Source organism: Lissotriton helveticus, chromosome 2_1 (assembly GCF_964261635.1).
Source record: "Lissotriton helveticus chromosome 2_1, aLisHel1.1, whole genome shotgun sequence".
Taxonomy (NCBI): domain Eukaryota; kingdom Metazoa; phylum Chordata; class Amphibia; order Caudata; family Salamandridae; genus Lissotriton; species Lissotriton helveticus.
This window is the reverse complement of record NC_136059.1, coordinates 242,109,472-242,137,033: the sequence shown is the minus strand read 5'-3', so window position 1 is coordinate 242,137,033 and position 27,562 is coordinate 242,109,472. Positions and strand designations below refer to the sequence as shown.

Below are 27,562 nucleotides of genomic sequence, written 5' to 3'. Positions count from 1 at the left end.
CAGTGTCAGCAGCTGCAGGGTGGGAGGTTGCATAGGAGGGACATCCATATTTAAAAATGTAAAAAAGCACAAGAGCGTCCGCTGGTAATGCAAGTAAAAATGCCAATCCACGAACCAGAGTGGAGAAAATAGAATGAAAGGAAGCAGGGATGACTCCAAAGATTTTCTCAAATGAAGTCACGAGACCACTGGTAACAACTTTAAAAAAGTGCGCCAGGGTCTTTGTGGAGGATGCGTTAAAGATAGTCGGAACCATCTTGCTGAAATTGAAAGGCAAATCTGAATTAAAAGTATTCCTTTTATCGTAACAGTAAGTGAACGGGTTATTTGCTGCAGAAATGTTCTATTTCCTCCCACACATGAACATAGGGAGTTTTCAATCTGGCCACAAATACCAACCTTGGGACAGATTTCAACGGCATGGCAAGAATAAGAGCTCTTTTGTCTCAGAGAGAGGTGGCCTTGAGTTCGGCCCGTGAAACTTTCGTGCTTCACATAGCGAACACCCGTACAGAGGTGCAGACCCTTTTCAATTAACTCAGAACAATCTTCATTATTGAGCATCAAATAACTACCATTTTCCAACAACTTGAACGTGGGGATGATAGCAGGAACTGGCGTGCCTTGCAACACGCAAGCCATATTTGGTCGGTGTTTGTTGCATGAACCGTGTAACTGTATGTGCCTACACATTAGTGAATGATCTGGCGTCTCAGTGCATTCCTCTCCATTCAGATAAACTTCTTGATCATCTTTGAAACATCTGTATGTGTATGGAAGCGACCAGACCTCATGAAGAAAAGCACTACCTAAAGGTTCATAACGACCTATTGGTATATATTTCATACAATTTGAAAACTTATATAAAGCAAAAGGCAGCGTTATTAAACCGTGGATAAGGCACGTTGCCAAAAAACCCGCAATCCTCTGCTGATGATGTCACTGAGCATGTCATGAATGATGTAATATGTGACATCATCAGCAGTGGATTACGGGTAATAGTATCTCTAGTTTACTCCCCTATAGCTGTCTTTCTTTTAACATAAGTGTCTGTTTCCTTCCCTTATACTTACTGTTTTTGGTTCGCTTCTAGTTCGCGTACCGGCGAGCGAACTGGGAAGCGAACTAAGAGAAATAGAGGTTGGCACAGTTCCAAATATTGTACCAATTTTTTAATAACGGGGAGGTAGTTCTGAAAAGAACTTTTTTTTTTATTGTTTTTGTTGTTTTATATTTTTTTTATTATTTTTCGGAACATTTTTTTACTTTTTTTGAATTTTTCTGAGGTTTTATATTTTTTTTGGTTTTTCTTGGAGGGGGCAATGAAAACGATTCATTGTAAAGGGCTCAACAGGAGCAACAAAACAAAAAAAGAAGTATTTATTATTTTGGGCGTTTCGTACAAACTTGCATATGATAGTCAATAGCTCTGTTGATCAGAGTGATGCTTTTTTCTCCGTAGGAAATGAATCCATCGCAAAATACGCAGGTGTGTTTTACTTCACCAAATTTCATTTGTATATTTGGCACCATCTCCCTGCCCTCTGGTCCCGTTACTTCCGGTACAACAGATCTTCTGGCCATAATAGGGAGATTATCTAGGTCGTTCCGAAACTGTGCAGCACTGTAGTTGTTAGGATGCCACCTAGTCATATGGCGATGCATTGTGTAGTTTCCGAAACTGTATTTTTTCTCGGTTCCTCTGGACAGTCTATCTTGACATATAAGGCAAGTTACGTATCTTGCATTTACTTTTTTCTGACCTTTGGGAATTTTAAAAAATTGCCAAATGAAGTTTTCTTTCCGGTGAGACGTCTTGGGCTGCTCAGGCAAAAACTGCCTCTCTTCGTGCTCGTCGTCCTGTTCCTCTTCTTCCTCTTCTTGTTGAATTATAACTTGAGCAGGTGGTCCACTCTTCCTTGGATGTGGTGGAGGTGGTGGGGAAGCACCAGCTGAAGCTACTAAAGAAGCCATTGCTCAGTGATCACAAAGGGTCTTTCTCTCACAATGATGAAAGTCAGAGTGAGGAAAGAAGGAGGGATTTTCATCATTTGGGAAAAACAAGAGTTCTCAACCAATCAAAAGTGTTCATTTTAGATTATATGACCTAGTCTTACATCATTAGGAAACCAAAAGTGAAATGAACCAATGAAAAGTGTTATTACCAAGTCACATGACTTGCTGTGTTTACGTTAAGCGCTTTGCAGGGCCTCACGGTTTGCTTCCAGAAACCTGCGCTTTGCGACTCGCTTCGCGTACCAGTTCGCTAACGTAGCACGTCATATGACGTATCACGCGACAACGTGGAACGTCATGCGGACGGGAGGCGTCACGATGTTGTTTTCTAACGCGGCACTTGTGGTAAAGAAACGTTTACCGGCTCGCGGTCTATTTCGCGGCATCAAGGTCAGCTAACGGGAAGCTTCCCGATTCGCGAAGCGGGAACGTAGAAAAAAAAATATTAAAAAAAAAAATTATTCATAAACATATAAAATATATTTTTGGATTTAAAGAAGAATACATTTTACAGCTACAGATATTAGCTGTTAAAAAACCAATGAAATTCACAGAAAAAACCATAGGTTATAGACCATATATAGTTAGGAATTAGCATTTACAAAACCTTGAAAATTCACTGAAAAAACCATAGGTTATAGACCATATATAGTTAGGAATTAGCATTTAGAAAACCTTATTTTACTCACACAAAACCATTGAAATTCCATATATAGTTAGTTGCACTAACTATATATCGCGCACCCGCAATCCACTGCTGATGATGTCACATATTACATCATTCATGACATGGTCAGTGACATCACTGATGATATCTCATTTGACATCAATGGTCACATCAATGATGATATCATTAATGTGACAATACAATGCATCTCCTCACACTTTAATATAACCTCTGTTACACCCAGTGTTAAATACAGAGTATAATTTTTGAAACCATTGACACACCAATACTAGTTACTACATACGCACTCACTGATTCCTACGTCTACACACACATTCACTCATTCACCCATACAATCATTCATACATACAATCACTCATCTTTACAACACTATCATATGCACTCATACACCTATACAGACACTCACACTCTGCCACTCATCCATGGAGTTACTCACACACCTAGTCAGTCCTGTAAAGAATCAATCACAGTTCCATTTTCTAATCTACACAGTTAAACATAGAGTACCTTACATTTTCAAACATATACTAACACATACTTACTCTCTTATAGAATCACTGATACAAGTACACATTGATCTGCACAGAGTCACACACCTCCCAGCCAGCCATACACACACTCAGTCTCCCATACAAATACTTGTGCAACCAATCAATAACCCATATAGCTACTTATATAGCTACTGATCAACACATGCAGCAGCTTGCACAACAACAGACATGCTGATGCACACTTTCAGACAGTTTAGTCACTAACCCGTGCATTTAGTAAGACGCATTTAATCACTCACTCATACAGTCAATCACGCACCTACTAAAACCTTCATTCAGACACTTATACATCCACTCATTCTTCAATATGTAAAACATATTTAAACTTTACAGAAACACATAATCACTGGATGTTGTCATCAGTGATGTCATTTGAGATGTCATCAGTGATGTCATCAGTGATGTCATCAGTGATGTCACTGACCATGTCATGAATGATGTAATATGTGACATCATCAGCAGTGGATTGCGGGTGCGCGATATATAGTTAGTGCAACTAACTATATATGGAATTTCAATGGTTTTGTGTGAGTAAAATAAGGTTTTCTAAATGCTAATTCCTAACTATATATGGTCTATAACCTATGGTTTTTTCAGTGAATATATATATATATATATATATCAAACGATGTAGGTTCACCTTGGGAATGCCAGTTGTTGTTCTGTCCCAGGAAAAAACCAACGAATCCCAAATTGCTGGCAAGAGGTACTTCATTCAAGTGAAGGTCACAGCAGCACTAACAGATGACGCGTTTCGGGCGGTGAATATATATATATTCACTGAAAAAACAATAGGTTTCACACCACTTATAGTTAGCTGGAAATTTTACTCGCATAAAACCATTGAAATTCCCACGTTATAGTTAGTTGGACTCACTATAACTTGCGCGTGCAATGCACTGCTGATGACGTCACATATTACATCACTCATGACATGGTCAGTGACATCCCTCATGACATCACTGATGACACCATCCAGTGAATGTGTGTCTTTCTGAAAAATAAATATGTGTTATATATGTGTATGTAAAAGTTGATGGAAGAATAAATGTTTAAATAAGTGTTTACATGGATTTTTTTTCTTTAAATTGATTGGTTAACTGGCTTATTAAGTGTATCTTAGTGAATACATATATTAGTGAGTAATGTTTAAATATTTAAATATATGTGTTAGTGTTTCACTTTGTGTATAAGTGGCTGCATGGGTTGGTGAGTAGATACATGTGTATGTATATGGGTATTAGATGTTTTTCTTAGTATCAGTATGAGTGTTTGTGTGGTTTGGTGGGGGTATTACCTAGCATATAGATGCATGAATGACTGACTCTCTCTTTGTATGTGTTTTAAAGACAGCATATGTGCAGGACTGTATGGGTGGATGAGTGTGTATATGTGTGTGTTCGTGAGTGAATGACTGTCTCACTAGTGTCTTTATCAGTAACTACATATGTTTTAATCTAGTATATGTGAATATTGATGTATATAAGTGAGTATATGTGAGAGTAAGAGATTGTAAGAGTTCCTGTTTAAATTAGTATGTGTTTCTATAAGTGATTGTTTGAGAGAGTAAGTATGTGTAAGTTTCTTTAGAAGTAAAGTGGTAGTGTGTGTATAGCTGTATATGCAAATAAATGGATGTTTAATAGTTTATTTGCATGTGTGAGTATGTGTCAGAGTATCTTTTAGATGACTGTCGGTGTGTAACAGGATGTATAGGTGTATCACTACATATGATGAGTGAGTATATGTATGAGTGACTATATAGAACTGTTGGTGAATGAGTGGATGTGTATATAGATGGTGGAATTATTGAATTGGTTGTTGTAACTGGTATGGGTATCTCATTTTTTTGAAAATTTTAGTTTCTATTATTGAATATGTGTTTCAAGGGTTACATCACAGTGAAAGGAGGTCTGTCACTCTGTCACAAGGATGGTGTCATCAGTGATGTCATGAGTGATGTCACTGACCATGTCATGAGTGAGGTAATATGTGACGTCATCAGCAGTGCATTGCACGCGCAAGTTATAGTGAGTCCAACTAACTATAACGTGGGAATTTCAATGGTTTTATGCGAGTAAAATTTCCAGCTAACTATAACTGGTGTGAAACCTATGTTTTTTTCTGTGAATTTAATAGGTTTTTTAAATGCTAATTCCTAACTATAACTGGTGTGAAACCTATGTTTTTTTCAGTGAATATCATAGTTTTTTTTAATAGCAAATCTCTATAGGTATGAAATGTAATATTTTTGATAATGAATTTTATATTGTATAATTATGTAATACTATTTTTTATGTTTATTTTATTTATTATTTATTTTTTTTGCCCCGTAGCGCTCCCGGGGCGCGTACCGATGAGCGTCCCGTTAGCGCTATTGCCGCGAACCAAAACATCATCGTGACGTATCGCGTAGCCGCGTGATGCGTCTTATGACGCACGGCGTAAACGCACCCGGAAGCGCCCGAACGTATATGATCGTGCAACGTAAGTGCCGCCGGGCGCGTCCTGACGCGCTTACGATACGCGCCCCCGGACGCGCCCCGGGACGCGTAGCGTAAGCGCCTCGGGTCATGTGACCTGAAAATAACACTTATCATTGGTTCAGATCAGTTTTGGTTTCCAAATGATGAAGGCCCGAGTCATGTGTCCTGAAAGTAACACTTTTTATTGGTTCAGGACAGTTTTGTTTTCCAAATGATGAAAGCCCCCACCTATTTTCCTCATTCTCACTTTGTACTTTGAGTGAGGAAGACCTGTTGAAAGACCTCTCTGTACCTATTTGTCTGAAAAATGGCTACAGTAGCAGCAGCTGCAGGAGCATCTGCACCACCACCACCACCACCACCTCAAGGACCACCACAACACCACAGTGGTGGAGAACAAGAAGAGGAGGAGGAGGAGGAGGAGGAGGGGAGGTTCCTACCAGAAGATACTACCCCATATAAGCCAAAGGAGCACTTTATCTGGGAGTTTTTTTCCATCCCAAAGGACAAGAAGAAAGTTAATGCGCCAAAGGCGACTTGTTTAATCTGTGACTTTCAACTTTCAAGGGGGAACCCTAACAAAAAATACTCTTTTGGCAACAACACCATGATTCGGCACATGCAACGCCGGCACCCTAATAACTATGCTAGGGCAGAGGTCAGGGAACTGGCCAGAAACCCTGCCCAATCTTCTGCCAGCACCTCCCAAAGTAAACAACCCACCCCATCGGATCCAGAGGCAAGGGAGATGATCCCAAGCATTCAATCCAAGTTTTCCAATTTTAGAATCGTTTGCATATTTTGTGGAGGGACAATATGCTATGGTGAGCAAAGCATTACACTTATCATCCGTGCTTGGGATCACCACAAGTGCCCGAAGAAACATTAATTTTTTCCTGTTTTTTTTTTGCTGGAGTTGAGCCATTTACAATTCCCTGTTTTTTGTTTCTCCCCATAAAAAATACAACAAAAATATAAAACTGTTCAGAAAAGCCAAAAAAAGTAAAAAATGTTCAAATAAACAATAAAAAAATATAAAATAACAAAAAGAATAAAAAAACAGTTCTTTTTAGAACTACCTCTAATTTATTAAAAAATGCAACATTTTTGGGAAACTCTGTCATTCCTTTTTCTCCATGGTATGCTCCCCGGTACGCTCCGCGGTGCGCGTACCGGGCGCTCCCCCTGCGAAAATCGAAAAAAAAAATACCCTGCCCCCTTTTAGTCATTTCCCCCTTTGTTTTTGCCACTTCTTGTGTCTCGATCCTACCGACACACAAGATGGCGGCCGCTCCGGACTGTTTAGAATGTTGACAAACACCCGAGAGCCAATCAGCTTTCCACTCGCGACCTCGCGTTACGCGCCGGGTGCGCTCCCCGGTGCGCGTACCAGGGCGCGCTCATAGATATATATATATTGTTTGAACCTAAATTACTCAAAATCCACTGGAGCACATATCTTGAGACATAGCAAAGGCACATCGAGCTACCAGTCCCTACAATTTTGCCAAGTTTGGTGGAAATCCATTCAGCCATTCGGGCTAAAAGTGAGTCCAACCGCCCTATGGAAATTAACATGGGGAAAACACGTTTTGGGGCCCCCCTTTTATCTCGGCCCCCACTTCACGAATCCCCCCCAAATGTTCAGGGAAGGAGCGGAGCGGAGCGGGCCATCTTCTTTGAGAAATGCGCGAAAATTCGTCCACCGGCGCCAAAGTTATTCCCAATAGAATGTTGCGGATTTCCTATGGAAAACAATCCTAACTATAACTACCTACTGGCGACCGCCAGTAGGTAATATATATATATATATAGATATATATATATATATATAGTGTGAAAAGCTGTTAGCTTTGTTTTTCATAAAAATACACTTTTCATGGCAATTTGGTTTATTTTTTCAGAAATAAAAAGCTTGCATTTGACAGCAACATGGGAGAGTTTTCATAGAAGCAGGTGTTAGGAACATAAATATGACATTTTAAAATATATATTTTGACTAGCTTTTGCGCAATGGCCACTACTGAAAAAATTCCAGCTTTGTAAAAGTAGTGTCATTTGTCTGCTGCTATGACCCTGTGGGGTGCACATATACCGAGTAATGGCAAAGCTGTAGGAGCATGTAAAACGTCTGCCTGGGACTGCATGGCTTTAGATATGTATTAGCATGCATTTTTTCGTACTTGCATACAATCTGTCATTTCCCATGAGATTTATTTACAACATTAAGAATCTACATTAAAGGGGTGAATGGAAAGATGAAAGAAGTGCAGAGGTATGGATAGAGGCTACCAAAAACTGATGGCTATTGTGAAAGTCAATTTTTTTCTATTTTTTAACAACTGCAATACTAATGCTTTAGGGCATTTTGGGTAAATTGTGTTGAAAAGTAGTGTACTCAATTTTCTTTGTGCAGGCAAACCTACCAAAATACAGGAGAGAATCAGAAATGTCGGTCTATTAACGAGTTATCCATAAGAACCACTGGCTTCTCAAACAACATTAATTGTGACTTGTATTGTAAAATACACCAGCAGCTTGAGGTTATGCTTGGCCACGTTGCACGCCCACCAAAGTTGGATGCAGGTGTTAAATCCCACCACGTCCAGCCATGGGCTTCATGGAGTCCCCGCTTTAGCTGCTACAGCGGGGGTCGGGTTCTTCATGGGCCTCTTTTGTCTGCAACTCAGCAGAGAGAAATTCATTATTGAAGCTGGAATACAGCATCAATACAAGATGATCAGCAGAAACAAGGAAAAACAAAAGATGGGTAAATAGAACAGGGAAACAAAGAAGGAATATTGGAAGGAAGGATGAAAAGAAAGAAGTATGGATGAATGAGTGGGTGGATGAATGAGTGAATGATAGGATGAGTGAATGATAGGTGGATGAAAAGGTTGAAGGATGGGAAAGTATAGAGATGGGTGGATGGATGAGTCCATGGACAGGTGGGAGGATGACAGAGTCAACTGATGGATGGGTGAGTGAATGTGTAGGTGGGTGAACAGGTGGATGGCCAGACGGCAGAGTGGATGGATGGCAGAGGTGACAAATGGTAGATTGATGCATGGCAGAATAGATGCATGGCAGAGTGGATGGATTGAAGAATGAATTGCAGAGTGAGTGGATGGGTGGCTGAATGGCAGGGTGAATGAGTGGATGGATTGCAGCATAGTTGAATGACAGAATGGATGGCCTGTTGGCAGAGTGAATGTATAAATGACAGAGAGGACAAAAACTTCCAAATTGACAGAGTGGATGAATGGCAGGATAGCGAATGGAAGGATGGCAGAGTGGATGATGGCTGGTTGGAAGAATGGATGGCAGAGTAAATGGATGCACGGCAGAGTGAATGAATGGGTGGATACATGGCAGAGTGGATGGATGAATGGTAGAGTGGATGGATGGAATGCAGAATGGATGAGTGGCAGAGTGGATAGGTGGGTGGATGAATGGATGATGAGTGGATGGCAGAGTAAATGGATGGATTGAAGAGTAAATGAATAAATGGCGAGTGAGCTAATGGATAGCTGAGTGAATGGATGGCAGCGTGAATGAATGGATGAATGGTAGAGTGGACAGGTGAATGGAGTGTAGAATGGGTGGGTGGATGAATAAAAAGGATACACCACTTGTGTTGCTGGACCTTCCCCCTGGAACCAATAAGTCCTACAATGCAATATGGAGACGTAAACTTTTGACCATGAAAATGAACCCATTTTGGTGATGAGGCTAGCTGTGGTACTTGGGCCCGTCCTGCACGGTCACTACTTCTAAACTAGATGTGGTGAAATGTCACACCTAAGTAAGGGTGCCAAACATGGGGACTGGATTATTCTAAATAAACATTTTCAAAACAGTGTTCCTGTTGTGCCTGGGTCAAAGTTTCCAGGCCAAGTAAAATCCTACAGATTGGTCAGAAAGCGAGAAGGAATGAAAGGCCAGAGCCAAGGCAGCAGATGTCCACTTAGCCATAGGGAACAATGTTGGGACGTTAACCTGTTGTAATGACACCTTGGGTCACTCGTGCTGTCCATCGACCCCCACTCAACATGCAAATATCATGTGCACTCTCAGGGGTGCATCTATAGGGAGGGTGGACTAGCAGCATGTGAGTGAGCGATGAGAGCCAAGCATGAATGAACAGGTGTGTAAGGAGGGGCACATATCAAAGCATACAGACTAAGTAGGTGGCTGGCTCTATTTTTGTTCATAGAGCATTTTTGTAGAATATCTAGCCAAGTTACTGTAACCCACCAGTTCTCGTGTATTATTCAGCAGATCTCAGTTTCTTAGACTGGTTCTTGAGCCTTTTAAAAAAAGTTTGACAAGTTCTCGAGACTTAAAAGAAGTAGATCATTGTAATACTGAGCTTAGCTCGCGCCTGACTCGCCTCGCCACTTTGACATGGGTTTGGCTCGTGAACATGACTCGCGTCTACATCACGAGCCAAAGCCTACAACTAATATTGTTACCTTTCAAAATGTATATACACGAGCCACGGCCCGTGCTTACTATGTAATGATTCAAATTACTTCCCTCGCGCATGGACGCCTAAGTCTTTCCGTTTGCCATTGTAACCACCGGCTTCACGGAGACCAGACGTTCATGACGGGTGGAGTTACCTTTAAGAAGAATAAACTTCACTTACTGGATTACGGCTTCTTCTTCATTTATAACATAATTTGGCGACGAGGATGGGATAAAGCCTACAACTAATATTGTTACCTTTCAAAATGTATATACACGAGCCACGGCCCGTGCTTACTATGTAATGATTCAAATTACTTCCCTCGCGCATGGACGCCTAAGTCTTTCCGTTTGCCATTGTAACCACCGGCTTCACGGAGACCAGACGTTCATGACGGGTGGAGTTACCTTTAAGAAGAATAAACTTCACTTACTGGATTACGGCTTCTTCTTCATTTATAACAATCATTTACACTGAATGCCTTGACATATCACACTTTCGCACACCAGCTCCATGCCTTTGGCACACGTACTCACATGCCACATACATAGGCTTTTAATCATATTTAGAGTCCTACTAGGGTTAATATTCTCTGCCCCTAACAGGCACACATTTGTTCTCTTACTTGCTCTTTCTCAACACTACCTTTTGAGTGTTTTCGTCCCCAGCCGCCTTACCATCCACTTTCACCTGTATTTTGACTATGGGACAGAGCGTGCCCTAAGCTCCATGCCAGGGTCCCTCGAGCTTAAGCAAAACACCAGACGATTGTGGGCCAAGCTGTTGTACCATGCATGAACGCCATGCTTAACCGTATAATGTACACAGGGCCGGCACTAGGCATGGGTAGTGTGGCCAGCTGCCCAGGGCCTAGCACTCAGCCCACCAGGGCCCCACACTGGTGGTGTGCCTGTTGTTTCCCATGCGATCCATTTTAAAGAAAGGTGTCACCTTGCAATTAGGGTTCATGGGAGGACCCCACCTCCCTGGGCCTCTCAGGGATGGTGTCTGGAGGCCTAGGGGAGGGAGACGCTTCCTCTTGTCCCAATTGCAAGGAGACTATTCAGAGACACTGTGGGACGCCCATTGTCAAGCATTTTAGTGCCCCAGCAATTTTAACTATTAGTCCACAAGCAATTCTCACACCTATACTGCTGAAGGTGTAAGAATTGCTTGGGGCTGAAAGTTAAAACTGTGGGGGCGCAAACATGCTGGATAATAGGCCTCCCGCAGTGTCTGTGAATGGTCTCCTTGCAAGGGGCCACTTATCTAAATTAGAGGGGCCTCCCACATTCCCTTTTTAGCCCAGGGCCTCGCAAATCCTAGGACCGGCCCTGAATGTACATATTATCATGGTGATCAATATTCACCTTGCTCCAGGTGAATATTCTAGGATCACAATGTCTTTCAACTTTACACACATTGAAGTGTTTAATACGCAGCACAAATGTGGGTACTTGATGGCATGACGCAACAGATTACACGTTTTGTCACGAATCGTAACATAGCTGTTTTTGTATTCCTCCACAGGTGAAGTGACAGTAGACCCGCTTTGCACCTTTCAACTGGCCACTGAGTAGTTTTGTATTTCCCTTCTATACATACGTTTGTAGAGCAGAAGCAATTATCACAGTTCCTTATGAAGGCCCATACACCGCTTCTGATAGAGAAAATAGGCAGAAACATGTTGACTTATTCCAGTGACACACCTACACACCTCTGCAATGTCTTTTCACCCACTACCCCCCCCCCCCCACCAAGCCATGCATACCTCGCCACCCTTTAGTTCATCTCAGGGTTTCTACAAACTCCCTGAAAACATCCAAAGAACTCCTAAGTGAGGGAGTTTTAGCCTACACCAGGATCAGCAGTCACAGTGCGAGGAGTTTCCCAATGATGAAGCATAAAACCTCTGGTGGAAGAGGAATTTATCCTTAGCCTCTTCGCCGTGGGGGTAATTCCCCCGCGGCGCGGAGGGAAGGGGGCTGCGTGCAGTGACGCAGTGCTCCTGATGAGCTAAGCTCATCATGACTCCGCCCACTCAATGGAACGCCCGCACAGGAGGGGAATTAGCCCCTCGTGGGCATTCCACAGCCGTTATGACTGAGCTCGTCATGAGCATCGAAGAGGAAAGGAACATCCCCATTCAGGTAGGCTACTCTCTCTCTTTACCTCTGTAAGACCCAGGTCTTTTCTGAGTGCTAGTGATAATAATTGGGAGGGAGCACCTGCAGGTCTATACACCTCCCCTGGCCCTCCTTGTTGTGCTGACAAGACCTCCTTGCCACCAACATCACCAAAGATGCTCTGCCATTTAAAATGAAACACACATGAGAAATTATTTATGAAAATGAAATTCTTGCCTGCTGGTAAATTGACCGCTTGCAGCTGGGCTCTTGCTGGTGGCATCACACAAAGTGATAGGGGAACAACCCCGGAAAATGTGATGAGGGGTCCCGTCATCTCTCGGGTAGCACCGATATTAATTGGTTTTGGGCTCAATGGGGTCCTACTGAAGGGTTACCCCCTCCAGCTGCAGGTGTCCTGATTGGAACAGCAGAGTGACTTTCCCGAAAGTTTATCTATTTCTTAGTCGATGCCTTCGCACGCATTCTGCAAGGCATGGCTTTGGGAGAGGAGGGTTCCCCTTCAAAGGAACCCCGCTTTCCCCCGATTGGGGGGAGGAGAAGGGGAGGGGGATTCTTTGAGCCCCTGGCTCTTGCAAGTCTTTGTTAGGCGATTTAATGCCAGGCACTGCGTTGCTAAAATGTCAATTTCAAGTGAGCCCGATTTATTCGCACCACGTCACAGACAGACGGACTTCCCTTGCCCACAGGATGCTGAACAGCACTGGGGCTGAGTTGCGTGCTGAAGCAGCCCAGAACTCCTGTCCAGACTGCGCCGAATATTTAAAAAAAACAGCCTGGTTCTACAACGGGCTACACAACCCCATGGTTAATGCACCTGCTGCTGTGTGACATTACATGTCTATTACAGCATTCCGCCTCGAGGAGCTGCGCGAGGGATAGCAGGCACGTGGAGCCTTTCCTGCGTCTGGGCGCCTTCTGACCTAAAACATACGAGTCACGCTTTATGCTGATAAACACTGTGGTGAATGAATACCCACCAAGTTTGGTGATAAATCTTCTTTATTCCTCAAGATATGCAGTACAGATAAAAAGGTGCTGCCAGCTTGTAAACGAACTCCAGACTGACCAGCACTCCACACACAAGCATAGTGACATACACACATTCTATGCATGACCTACAACAGTTCTATCATTGCTAAATAAGCACTTCTAAAAATAACATTATAAACATTACTACACATCCTCCTCCTAAAATAATAAAAAACAAAATCAACTTAAAGAATTATTTACAGACAAAATCATTTAAAAATCTTGGAGTAACAACACTTCTACCACTTCTGGTAAGAACAAGAGGTTGCAAACTCTCAGCGACAGGAGGATTGTGATCACATTGAATTAGAGAAGAAGATGGCACAGAACTAGGCTCTTTACCAACGTTCTGAGGTTCTTCGACCAAAGACTCAGATCCGGGAAATGGAGTTGAAGACTGACTAACAATATTGTCACCGTCAGAGGGAGTTGAAGACTGACTAACAATATTGTCTCCGTCAGAAGAATCTGTGCTGGAATCCAAGGACACAACTGGAGTCAACCACCAAAAGTCACCACACACATCCCCCTTCTTGTTTTTACAAGGATCAGACCCTCTGGCAAAAGCAATCTTACTCATGTGATGAATGGAACCATCATCTAACAAGACGGTATTACGCATTACTTTAGTGATTGTCTTGGGATCAGAAAATCTAGGTTGTAACTTCCCAATTTTCTTGGAAGATTTAACTCTAACCAATTGGCCAACTTCAACGTGAGTATCTTTAGTACCATGTTTTCTATCATAATACAATTTGCTTTTATCCTGAGATTTGCAAATATTCTCTGTGACCTTGTCAGAATTCCAAGCATACTCTTTGCTTCTCCCCATCCACACAGGATTTAATTTGGAATACGGAAATCTGCCTCTCATTAAACCAAATGGACTTTCACCACACGTTTCATGAATAGTGATTCTATAAGACCATAACATTTTGTCAAGTTCGCCATACCAATTTTTTCTGTTCTTGTTGGCTAATTGCAAGGTTCCTTTAATAACCCTGTTGACCCTTTCTACAACAGAATTGCCTTGGGGATGATAAACAGCAGAAAATCTTTGCTTGATACCAGATGATTCCATAAATACCCTCATGGTATCAGATTTGAACTGAACGCCGTTGTCAGTTAGAATAGAAGCAGGAAGACCTTCTCTGATAAAACACTCATCCAAAAATGATATAACAGTTTCAGTGTTGACTCTGTTAACTACTTTCAATTCGATCCATCTGGAGAATAGATCTACTAAGACTAAGATGAACTTGATAGAATCATCTTGCCACACAATAGGTCCCATAATATCTAATGCTAATTCCTCCCAGGGTAATTTGGGACACCTAAGTGAGGACATTGGGGGATTAAGCGTTTTTTGACTTTTGTCAGAACACTCACATTGCACACAGTCTCGAACAGACCTTTCGATCTCCAAGTCAATGCCTGGCCACCAGTACAAGGCTTTTATAATTCTTTTTGTTCTGGATATTCCAGGATGTCCCTCATGGCCCAAAGAGATAATTTTTTGGCGTACTCCTAACGGTGGTATGAGTTTGTCACCACGACATAAGAAATCACCGTCAAGACTGAGTTCATCTTTGACCTCCCAGAATGGCTTCAATTGACTGTCAGTTTTAGTTAAGACAACCCAACCTTGGTTGACTTTTATTTTAACTGTTTCAAGAACATTATCCTTGCCAGAAGCTGAATTCCACTCATCCTTTGATAAGCCATGAGGATCAGAAAAAATTCCAGCAACACAACAATCATTCCAAGAGTTCAAATCAATTTCCTTCATTGGTAAGGGTAATCTACTTAAGAAGTCAGCGACCACATTCTTTGCACCAGGTACATACTGAATAGTGTAAATGAAATCTTGGAGTCTCATGGATAAACGAGCAATCCTGGCTGAAGCTCTGGACAAACCTTCCGTAGTGAGGAGCTTGGTCAGAGGTTTATGGTCTGAACGTAAAATAAACTGTTTACCCCAAATAAATTTACGAAAATGCTCCATTGCCCATACCACAGCAAGCGTCTCACGCTCGATCACAGAGTACTTTTCCTCACAAGGTGACAATGATCGTGAAGCGAAGGCTATGACAACTTCATCACCTTGTTGAGAAATCTGTGAGAGAACACTCCCCAAACCAACTCCACTAGCGTCAGTGGTCAAATAAGTTTTGGCGCACGGGTCAAAACCTTGTAGCATAGGCGCATTCACTATGGCATATTTGATTTCTTTAAATGCAGCACTACATTTCTCATCCCAAACAAAAGGTGATTTGTTCTTCATGAGAACACGCATGTGAAATGTTTTCTGTGAAAACTGATTAACAAATTTAGAGTAAAATTCAGCTAAACCAAGAAATGATCTGAGTTCATCCTTGGACTTAGGTTCAGGTGAATTCACTATTGCTTCAACTAATTTTGTTTTAGGTCTTATCCCTTCATCACAAATTTCATGACCTAAATACGTAACAGAGCTCTTTGAAAACTTGCACTTGCTGAGCTCCCCAACCAAACCATTATCAGCTAAAACCTTAAGAACTTTTCTCAGGAGATTGTCATGGTGATCTTTATCCTTTCCCATAATTAAAATATCATCCTGGAAAAAGATTACCCCTTTGATGTTTCCAAAAAGGTTGGTCATTAGCCTCTGAAATACTGCCGCAGCAGAGGCTAAGCCAAACGGCATTCTTTTAAATCGAAAACATCCAAATGGAGTAGCAAATGATGTAAGATGTCTACTTTCTGGATCAAGAACAACCTGATGATAAGCTGCTGATAGGTCCAAAGTGGAAAAAACTTTTGCATCTTTGGTTAAGGACAACATTTCATCAATGCGTGGAAGTGGATATTGATCAACCAAAATTTGACTGTTCAAATATCTCAAATCCACACATAAACGGGCCTTTCCATTGGCCTTGCGTGCGACGACTAATGGCGAAACCCATTCAGCTGCTTCAACAGTCTCAATAATATTAGCATTTAACAATTTATCAAGTTCGGATTTAACCTCATCCCTAATGATGAGAGGAATATTCCTGGCTTTGTGAATTTTAGAAATAGCATTGTCTTTAAGTCTGATTTGATGTGTAAAACCTTTCAGCTTGCCAATAGTGCCAGTAAATACAGAAGGAAACTCATCAATCACCCATTTCTTGGTGTCTTCACTTATGCAGGAAACCAACACTTGTTCCTTGCTATTGGGATCCAAAATTATGTGTAGACTTTTTTGATCCCTCCAACCCAACACTGAAGGACCATCCTTCGACACATACAACTTGCAAGTGGCATGCATACCTTTAAACTTGAAAATTAGTAGTCTGAACCCTAAAATCTCTATTGTGTTGTCGGTATAACTAACAGGTGAGATATCAGAAGGTTCCAACCAACTTCCAATTTGGTTAACAAATTTCTGATCCCAAACATTCTTGTTCACAATAGTATAGGGTGACCCAGAATCTGCAGCAAGTTGCGTCATGACTCCACCTAATGAGACTTGGCATAAGGGTTTACTAGAATCAATATCAGAAATGTTCAATACTACCTTTTTTTTAACTGCATTTTGTACAAGTAGAACTTCTTCATCAGAAGATGAGGTACAATCCTGTGCTACCTCTTGAATGCAAGCAATCTTACCTTTTGAATTTTTAAAGACTTTTCTTTTACAGACCTTAGCAAAATGCCCCATAACCCCACAGTTCAGACATTTAGTGTTCTTAGCAGGACACTTAGGATAATGAGCAAGGTGAGAATGACTACCACATCTATAACACACAGGTTCAGAGGTTTTCTTATAGTCAAAATTTTCTTTTTTAGCATTAGTAGACCTGAAATCTTTGTTACTTCTAATAAAAGATTTCCCTTCAGAAATTTTGTTTACGATTTCAGTTTCCTTTTTCTCACTGGAAAGAGAAGCCTTTGCGCAACGTTCTGAGAGTTCAGCTTTTTTAACCATGGCGATAATTTCTTTCAAAGTTCCATCACCTTCAACCCATAGCTTATTCTGAATGGTTTTAGTTTTAGTGTACATGACAACTTGATCTCGAATAAGATCATCATGAAGTTGAGCAAATTTGCACTTAACAGCTAATTTTCTAAGTGCGGAAACGTAATCCTCAACTGATTCGGATTTATTTTGCTTGCGTTGAAAGAAGGAATGTCTGGTGACAGCAATGCAAACACAAGGAGAGAAATAATCATCGATATCCAAAAGTGCTGAATTGAAAACATCAATGTCACCAGCAGATCTATCAGTCTTGTCCAACTGATTGTAGATTCTTAATCCTTCAGGGCCAAGACCTAATAATAAAATCCTTTTTTTTCTTTCAGGAGTGAAAGGTCCACTAACATCTTCAAGATTTGCAACATAGTTCAAGAAATATTCTTTCCAATCTAACCAAGCAACAGGAGGATCACCAGGAACAACTAAAAATTCTCTTGGAGCATTTAGGTTCAGGCCATGTACAGGCTTTTCACCAGAAGAAATGGCACTGTTAGTGTCAGGCATAATGACACAAACCCAGAAAAAAAATAATATATGTAAATATCAATGTATATCTGTTTTATCTTATTGAGGAAAGATACAAAAATTATTGCAGGCAGCACCTTACTTGAATTTGATATTGTCAAAATAAATAATACTGATAAACGTTTATAAATACCAGAAAACAGCAATTGCCAGCGTCCAGAATCAAATCGGTGTGAAACGCGATGAAAATGAAGAAAAATCGGCATAAAACCAATCTAAAATGGCCGCCGACGTGACCTTACGTGGGGTCGTACCCACAATTCAATGCGCGAGTACCCACAATTCCATGCGCATGTAGTAGTGATGAGCAGTGCACTGACGCGCGATGACAAAGGAAGGTTCTGCAAGATGCCGCGACGTTCAAACTCACTGGAGCGGGAGCTAACACGCTGTAGCGGTTTGTGAAACGGTGGCGTTTGAAAGATGCAGAGTGGGTAGGAAGCTAAAATAAAGTGGTTTTCTTCATTTTTTTTTTTGAAAAGATAAATGAAAGTCTCACCGCACTAAGGCACAGCTGTTTTGAAGAGAAACGAATAGTTTTCTTTGAAACGAAGAGTTTTCTTGAATCCAGGATAACAAATGTAGAGTTGTATGAAGCAGGATATCAATTTCATTAGAAAATTGCCAGTTTCCCTCGTCGCCAAATTTGTGGTGAATGAATACCCACCAAGTTTGGTGATAAATCTTCTTTATTCCTCAAGATATGCAGTACAGATAAAAAGGTGCTGCCAGCTTGTAAACGAACTCCAGACTGACCAGCACTCCACACACAAGCATAGTGACATACACACATTCTATGCATGACCTACAACAGTTCTATCATTGCTAAATAAGCACTTCTAAAAATAACATTATAAACATTACTACAAACACGCTGCGTTTATCTTTCTGGGACACCGCGCTCCGTTCTCGAACTGCCAGCTTTATGTCGTCAGACACCTCCCCTGCCAGGCTGCACAGCAGGCCCGTTTCCCACATCACTGTAAACAGTGCAAAGTGGCACATGCCTCGCGTTACTGCAGGCGTCACATGCAGAAAAGCTAAAATGCGGGGTCTATTCCCACCAGAGAAACACTGGGCGGTGGGTGATGGACGTGGACTAAACAAGCAGAACCGTGCAAAACTGCAGACACGCAGGACAACCATTAAGCAGAACAAAATGCATGTGGCTTTGTGGATGGGGGCGGCTTCACCTGTAAACACAAAAAAGCTAGAATAATGACTTTATATATATATATATATATATATATATATATATATATATATATATATATATATATATATATATATATATATATATATATATATTGGCACAATTTACAATACATTTTAAAGTACATGACTTATCTAAAATTGATGACAAAAACAAAATAGTTAAAAATAGCCAAGTTGTAAAAAGAGATTAGATCTTACCATTGGGGCTCAATACGACTCCTGTCAACTAGTGGTTACTTGCACTGGCGCAGCAAAGCACAAATAGTGCTAACGGTAAACCGTGTGGCTCTGTAATAGGTTTATAGCCAGGCTGTAACCTTGTGTGAGTCCTGCGGCCCCACCCCTCCGCCACCGAGCCAGGGCTCAGAGAGGGTGCCCAAACTGCCCATGAGTCGCCTCTGCTCACCCCCTGTCCTTGACTACCTGCCATGTTTCTCTGAGTTATCATGTTTTTCCAGCAGCCTCGGGAGCCGCTACTGTGCTGCTGCTTGTTGAAGAATGAGTACTCAGAAACTCATGCAAGCTTAAAGAGAAGTTTTATTGAGGAATAACCGGACACCCACGACTAAGGCTCCCAATGCCTGCGAAGACCTCTGGAAACTGAATTAACATTTTCAGAGTTCCTGCACCCATCGTTCCAGCATCAGTCATGGAACGACAATTGAACAATGCAGGGGGCTTACGGCAGGAGGCATCCACCTGCCGGGAGGGCACGAGAGGCCCCATACCACAACTTTTCCCTCCTTTACAAAGTGGAAAACACGAATAACAAAATGAGGAAACACAAAGCATACACATGAAATGACCAAAGGGTTAAAACATTTTTTTTTAACCTAGGACATAATCATTACACTTGGATGGCATTCTTCTAAGGCGACTGCATACACCATCATTATTTGAATAAACACTTCTAGGAGATGTGTAAGCCTTTTGAACAGATCCCTCAACAACAGGAAAGGAAACAAGTTGCCTAGGAGAAGTTTCGCACTGAGAAGCTGTAATCACTGTATTGCTATTTCTACTCAAGGGCTGAGAAACAACTGAGTTTGTATCCTGCAACCAACTGGACCAGTCACATGGATCAATCTCTCCTTTGTTGAGTTTCATCAAAGAGCAAGCTTGAGTATCTGAGAGGCGATCCAACGACTTCTTGTTCCACCAACCCCTATCATGTCATATGTCATTGGTTTTTGTATAGCGCACTTTCACCGTGAGGTCTGAAGGCGCTTGCAGCAAAAACGGTAGACCACATTAGTAGCTGTTGAAGAACATGGCGGGGTTGTTTGGGAACAACCAAGTTTTGAGCATTTCACGGAATTGTTTATGTTCAGTGATAGATATCAAGTGCGGGGGCAGTTTGTTCCAAAGTGAAGGATCAAGATAGGAAAAGGCACGCTGGCCATATCGGGAGGTACGGACTCGTGGTTGAATCAGGAGTAGCTTATTGCTGGACCTTAAAGGTCTTGTGGGTAAATACCAGTTGAGTTTTTTTTTTTAAAGCTATTCAGGTCCGGTGTTGTACAGAGTCTTATGTGTTGTACTCAGATTCTTAAAATGGCTTCTCTGACGCACTGGGAGCCAATGGAGTTTTTTTAGGCATGGAGCAGAGGCAGTTCTGGGCGGGAGATTCAAAACCAATCTGGCCGCAGTATTCTGAAGAGTCTGCAGCTTTGAGAGCAGATCCTCATTGATAGCGGCATGCAGAGCATTCCCATAATCCAGATGGCTGATGATCAAGCCCTGTACCATGGGTTTTCTGGCTTCGATAGGAAGCCAATATCACTATCACTAAGAAGGGCGAAGTCTTTGCTTACATTTATTACTTGAACTGGTGAGGAAAACTTTGACAGTCCTTAAGGGACCTTCCTGTTTTTTTTAATTAGGACCCAGTCATTTAAATTCAGATATGTATTTTTAAATCTTTTCCCATCATCATGCCTAAACTTCATGGTCTGCTGCTTTTGTTCAACCTGAGCCTTCAGACCATTACTTTCATTACCTGCTTTTTCCACACACTGTTTGTTCAGAAGCCATAGAGGACACTAATCTTTATGCACTTTTCTTCCTCTTAAGAGAGAAAAAGTTGACACACCTATAGTACTCTGAGGTGAAATGTTATATGACCACACTTTGGTGTCAACAAAATCCTGAACATCCTGGCAAGATGAGAGAGCTGCTTGAATACCTTCCTTCTGTTTGCCCTCTCGTCTAATCCATTAGAAGAAGGAGAATATAAAACAACTTTGAAATGTGTCACGTCATTGCTTGCCAGGAATGTGCGCATTTTGTCAGACACAAAATGTATGCCATTATCAGTAACAATAATGGAGGGTGATCCTTCAATCGCGAAAACCCTCTTCATAAATTTGATTGCATTATCCGTACTTGGTGAGTCACAAAATGTGTGATATATCCATTTTGAATGATAATCAAATCATCACAATTAGGAACCTGATATTGCTAGGCAAAACATCATAGGGCCTGGAAAATCCAGACGAACCTTGACTCAAGGTTTGACTGGAAAAGGAACAGGATGCAAGGGTGTATCCATCAGTTTCCACTTTTTATCAGAAAGAAGTCATTCTGCATAGGAATAAAAACAAAATGTGACTTGAGCGTCTAAAGAGGGCCACCAATAATAAGATTTGATAAGCTGGGACGTTTTAGAAATACCTAGATGGCCACAATATGCTGACTTGATAATGTGTCTCCTAAGACTTTCTGGAGGGATAAACAAGTCATGACGCATGACCATGTCTTTGACAAGTGACAACTCTGAGGCAACCATAGCAAAAGCTTTTAATCATCCAGTCAGCTTCCTACTTTCTGGCCAACCCTTTATGATGAACTCCTTGACTTGTTTTAACTTGTTGTCTTTGTCAGTCAAGGCAGCTCTGATATAAGAGAACCCTCTTTGACCGCATACAAAGCTGCAACAACACATTCATTATCCATACCAACAGGAAGGTCTGATTCATCGTGCAAGGCCATGCATGATAAGCAGTTGGCCCTAAAATGTTTCCCTCCTGGAATGTGCCTTATAGGAAAATGAAGTTCTTGTAATCTGGACAGCAACCTCACCAACCTAGCAGAAGCTCTACCTAATCCAGCACCATTCAATATGTGCATTAGAGGTTTGCGATCTGTGAATATTTAAAATTCACGTTCCAAATGTACTTTTTGAATTTTTGAATTGCCCACAAGCAAGCCAGGACTTCGCAATGAATTGTACTATAATGCTTTTCAGATAATTTCTGCATTCCTGAGGCAAAAGCTATTGTGTGTTCCTTGCTAGCAACCCACTGCCCCAGTATTGCACCCAGCCTAGTTAGACTTGCGTCTACCTTGAGGAAACATTTAATGTTGCCTTGAAAAACATGTAGCACAGGTGCTCAATGACCAATCCTTTAACTTGGTCAAACGTTTCAGAAATTTGATCTGTCCAGACAAACTTTGAACACTTTCGTAAAGGGGAATGCAAAGGCTCAACCATCTGAGCATAACCTTTTACAAATCGTGCATAGTACTCTTCCAATCCTAAAAAGGATTGCAGGGCATCTTTATCCTTAGGACAATCAGCATCACTAATTGCTTTGACTGAGGACAACTTGGCTTCTATGCCCTCTGACGATACTGTGTGACCCAAATGGTCAAATTCTTGAGTACCAAACTTACACTTGTCAATTCTGATGGTCATACCTGTTTTGGCCAGCTCACCCAAAACGTTGCTCAGAATAACTAGATGTGATTCTCAATCATTCGCAAAAACCAAGATGTTATCTTAGTAGGCTAGTTCCCCTGGCATGTCTCCAAAAAAAATTTCCATTAACTTCTGGAAGACACTGGCCGCGGAGGACAGGCCAAAAGGTAATCTGAGATATTTGTACACTCCAAAGGGAGTGACAAATGTGGTGAGATCCTGAGAGTCAGCTGAAAAGAATATTTGATAATATGCTGACTGTTAGTCAATTACAGAAAATAATTTCACACCCCCAAGACTGGCAAGGAGCTCCTGTATTTTGGGAAGAGGGTGACAGTCAATGAGGATGTTACTAGTAAGTGAGCACAAATCAGCACATAATCTGACCTCTCCTGACTGTTTCCTGATAATTACAATAGGGGAAACCCACTCAAGGAGTCACATGGTGCAGTAACACCATCCTCACACAAAGACTTAAGGACTGTCTTAAGTTCACTCCTGGCACTTAGGGAAAGATGACATACCTTATGAACAATGGGTTGAGCAGCAGTTTTGAGTTTAATATGATGTTGGAAACCTTTAACGGTTCCAAGCTTGTTAGAGAACAATCTAGGAAAACAGTCCAAGACCCTCTTCACATCCACAGTGCGCACTTCCACTCCTAAACAACTCACTTTGGTTTCTTCATCATCAAATCCAACATCAGCATAACCTTCAGGCAACTCTCCTGACACAATGGGGTTGTCTTATCCCGAATTAAGTGTAAACCCATTCTAGCTAGATCTTGCCAGCTAATTATATTGCACCCTTTGACTGCAACATAAACCTTAGTGCAAATCGACCTTCCCAAACATTTCACCCTGGACATGAAGTAACCTAACATGTCTAAATCGAATTCGCCAAAGGCTTTGGGGTTTACATCAGTGTTAATTAAAGTGACAGAACCCTTCCACTTAATTAAAAATACAATTTCTGATAAAATAGTGATGGGTGATCCTGAATCTGCCATAATGGGAACGTCAAATAATGCATTACACCAAGGCCCTTTGGCCTTTTTGCTTTCGAGAATCATATTGCATTCTACTGTTAATAAAACATCATGCAGTTGTTCTGTGCACCTATCAACCGCTTCAGCAACTTCACCACTCTTTACTCTTTTAGTGAATGTTTCTGACCTGCAGACCCCTTGAAAGTGGCCTATTGTTTTGCAAATCATGCACTTCATGTCTAGGGCAGGGCAAGTGGGGTTATTGCTTAGATGAGACCTTGACCCACACATGAAAACAACTGGTATTATTTCTTCTAGGAGGTTGCTTGACTTGCCTAGGTGCCGTTCACAACATTTACAGCATCTGTTACTTCATTAACATTCACTGCATTTACAAATGTTGTTCATTGTGAAATGCTTTTGAGGTGATCATGGAATGTTCAATGCTCTTTGCAATGTCAATTGTTTCCAGGAGAGAAGGTTTCCTACAACTAAGTAACAGTTCTTGAATTTTCTTTGAGGTACAAGCAAAGACAAATTGATCATGAATATAACTGCCAGTGTGAGCCTCAAATTTGCAAGTAAATGCCAGAACAAGCTAGGCTGAAATATAATCATCTACACTTTCATCAGCACGCTGTCTTCACCTAAAAAAAATTGTCTCTCAATCATTATGCTTGGCTTCTAGTCGTATCATTTAACAAAGCGAGCCAAGACCTCTTTGTAGGCATCCCATTGCTCACTATCGCCAGAACTTCCTTGAGGAGGAGGAATGGAAGGCAAGTTTTCTGAAGCCTGTTGTGCTGCTAGGCCAAGACAACCATACAAAACTGCAACTTTGTGAGCAGGAGGAAATTTAACGGCATCAATAGCAACCAAGTAGTTTTCAAAATTTTGTATCCATTGACACCATCCAATATTTGGTTTCCCAGGATGTTGTAAGAATGGAGGAGGTTGGGCAAACTGTTGCGAAGTACCATGACTAGGTGGTTAGAAGGTAATAGTTTAATATATTTGTTTTATTTGTTTTTTTAACAGTTAAAATGGTTGGGCAAAATAATATGGCATTTTTGAGGCAAAATAATGTAAAATAAGTAGGGGTGGGCGGAATTTACGTAATCGCGTTACTCAAATCTCCGCGAAACGGTAAAGAATCTCAGCGAACACGCAGAAATTCCGCGAACACGCAGAATTGCTTGTTCGCGATGCTTTTTTGCTGTTCACAATTGCTGTTTGCGTGCTCGGGGGAAATATCTCGCTAACACGCATTTTAGAACGCGAACAAGCAAAAAATTTCGCGAAGTCGCGGGAACGCAGAATCTTTGGGCAATTTCGCATTCTCCGCGGAACGCGAAATTACCCAAATTCCGCAAGTTCCACGAGCGGAACGGAATTTCTCGCCCAGGCCTAAAAATAAGTTGTTTATTGCTTTACGTACTGTTAGGTGAGCCTATCACAGAGAGTGAAGGCTCCAAACATGCATGCCTTGAAGTTTTACCTTAAGTACATTTATAATGTATTTAAGAAGTAAGGTGCGCCTGTCACCGCAGTTTCTGGCTCAAACAGGAAAGATGTAGTTAGAAAGTGAGTGAAATTTAAAGATATGCCTGTCACCTTGGGTGCAGACAGATAAAATCCTACCTGAGGTCTGTGCAACACCGAAGCAGCAAAACAGTGGGGCTCTGTTGAGGCCTACAATGCCCACCCAATCAAAGGTGGCCACACATACAAAACGCTGACATCACTCACGTGTATGTGGGCCTACGGTCTGAGACCAATCCAATATAGTGGCACATCAAGCGTGGTGACATCAGGCCTGCTGCCCCGCTTTTGAAGAATCCGTAGGTGTGATGGGATGGCCAAAGAGCAGACGCTGAAGCAGAGGAGGCAGAGCAGCCGGATGCAGACGACTGGGATGGCGAGCCAAAGAATTGCAAGCAGGGATGTCGTCGGTCCGCGAGGAGCAGCAAAGCGAGGAAAACACGGGTCAGTGGGTGTCCGGTGAGCGTGGAGATCGGGTCGTCATCAAGTTGTTGAAGAATGAGTCGTCGGAGCCTCAAGTAAGCTTAAAGAGAAGTTTTATTGAGGAATAACCAGACATCCATGATTGAGGTTCCCAATGCCTGCAAAGACCCCTGGAAACTGAATTAACGTTTCCAGAGTTCCCGCACACTTCGTTCCAGCATCAGTCGTGAAACGACAATTAAACAATGCAGGGGCTCCCGGCAGGAAGCGTCCACATGCCGGAATGGCACAAGATGCCCCATACCACACTGCCCATGTGAGCACCGGGTAGGGCCAAGCTGCTGTCTCTTCTTATCGCCGAAAAACCACATAGCGCTCACCGGACCAAACACCACTCTAGGCTCCACCTCTACATCAAACTGTCCTCTTGCGCCCCTTCATCAGCCAAAGCGTGCACGAGTAAAACCCATACAAAGTTAGCAGACAACTCAAATCAGCTGGATAAGTAAAGGAAGGAACAACTGCTCAGCCAAAGACAGGGATTACTGTCTCCAGCAGCCGCGGCGCATGACCCGTGGTGCACCAGGTCAGTGGCGAGACTTTTATCCAGCCGTGTTCGGAACTTCTGATTATGTTTCAGGCATGCATTTCAAGTTAACACCATAACATTTTCTGGGAGTTGTGGTCCTGAATAGCCCCAGTTGAACCAATTGGAACAAAGTCCGAGATGACATTTCTCGTTTAAGGGAAAACTGGACTTTAGTGCAGTGGTGCAAGTGAAGCTACAAGCATGCGGCTTTCTGCAATCCCACTGCCAGGGTCGTCATTAGCTGCCACCAGCTGATGCAAGGGGTCAACCTGGGGTTAACGTTTGACACAAGGGTGCCAACTATTGGCACTACTATTCAATTTTCAATGTGCCGTTGTTGATTGCATTTCACTGTACAGTGCTTAATTTGTATCAAAATAAGTACCAGGGCTCTCGCCAAGAGGCCACTGTGGCTTGCAACAGGAATTGCACCTCCCAGAGTTGCCAATGACAGCAAAAACACAACTGCTAACCGGGAAACATCGTTTACTAAGAAGTCTTTTCCACGCGACATTTACTACGGTTCACTTACCACGCAAACGTCTTTTCAACGCGGGTGCATTCCACGACCGTCTTTACCACGCAACGTTCTTTCCTTCCAGTCTTCGTTCTTTCGTCCTGCGTGTTCATCATTAAGAAAAAGGAACTATAAAAAAAAGGGGGCTGGGGGGCTGGGGGGGTTTCCCCCCCAAAAAAACCAAGCGGATTGAAAAAAAAAGAAGAAAAATGAAAAAAAAACTGATATTAAGTGCCTCTGACGATCAAGAAAAGAGCCCCCCCAGCGACGTGGCGTGTACGTCATTATAGTAGTCCTATCTCTATTTTTCAAAACGTGTTTTGGCGCTCGTTTCTGTGAAGGGCAGCTGGCGAAAGGCGTGGAGAGGTGAGATAAGGATCCAATGTTTATACATAAAAAAATATAATTAAAGCGCATTGTAAATTAAAAATTTAAAAAAGAAAGGTAATCGGTAGTATTGGTTTGTTATAAACATCGATATTTTGCTTTGTTCGGCAGTTTGGAAATAATTTTTTTAGCCTATCAGTGTCATTATGTACAGGACGTAAGAGGTTAAGTAACGTAAATTTTGCGGTGTATAATGGTGCGTTGGAAAATGCTGCGTGGTAAAGACGCATGCGAAGTAAAATTCGCGTGGTAATGCCATGCGTGGAAAACGTTAGCGTTGTATTA

General features: G+C 41.9%; 1 protein-coding gene across 2 annotated transcripts in view; it reads right to left on the bottom strand.

Annotated features, from left to right (window-relative positions):
• LOC144817868 (urea transporter 2-like) overlaps positions 1-19,465 on the bottom strand; it is a 316,753-nt gene extending 297,288 nt beyond the window's left edge. Inside the window, exon 1 of one of the 2 annotated variants that reach the window (XM_078674742.1) lies at positions 19,330-19,465. In XM_078674742.1, the coding sequence (XP_078530868.1) occupies positions 19,330-19,332 (3 nt within the window). In that variant the 5' untranslated portion in view covers positions 19,333-19,465. Of the gene's footprint in view, positions 1-12,575; positions 13,262-19,329 lie in introns of those variants that run through there. The other variant, XM_078674743.1, reaches the window with a different exon arrangement.
• Positions 19,466-27,562: the final 8,097 nt, after the last annotated feature.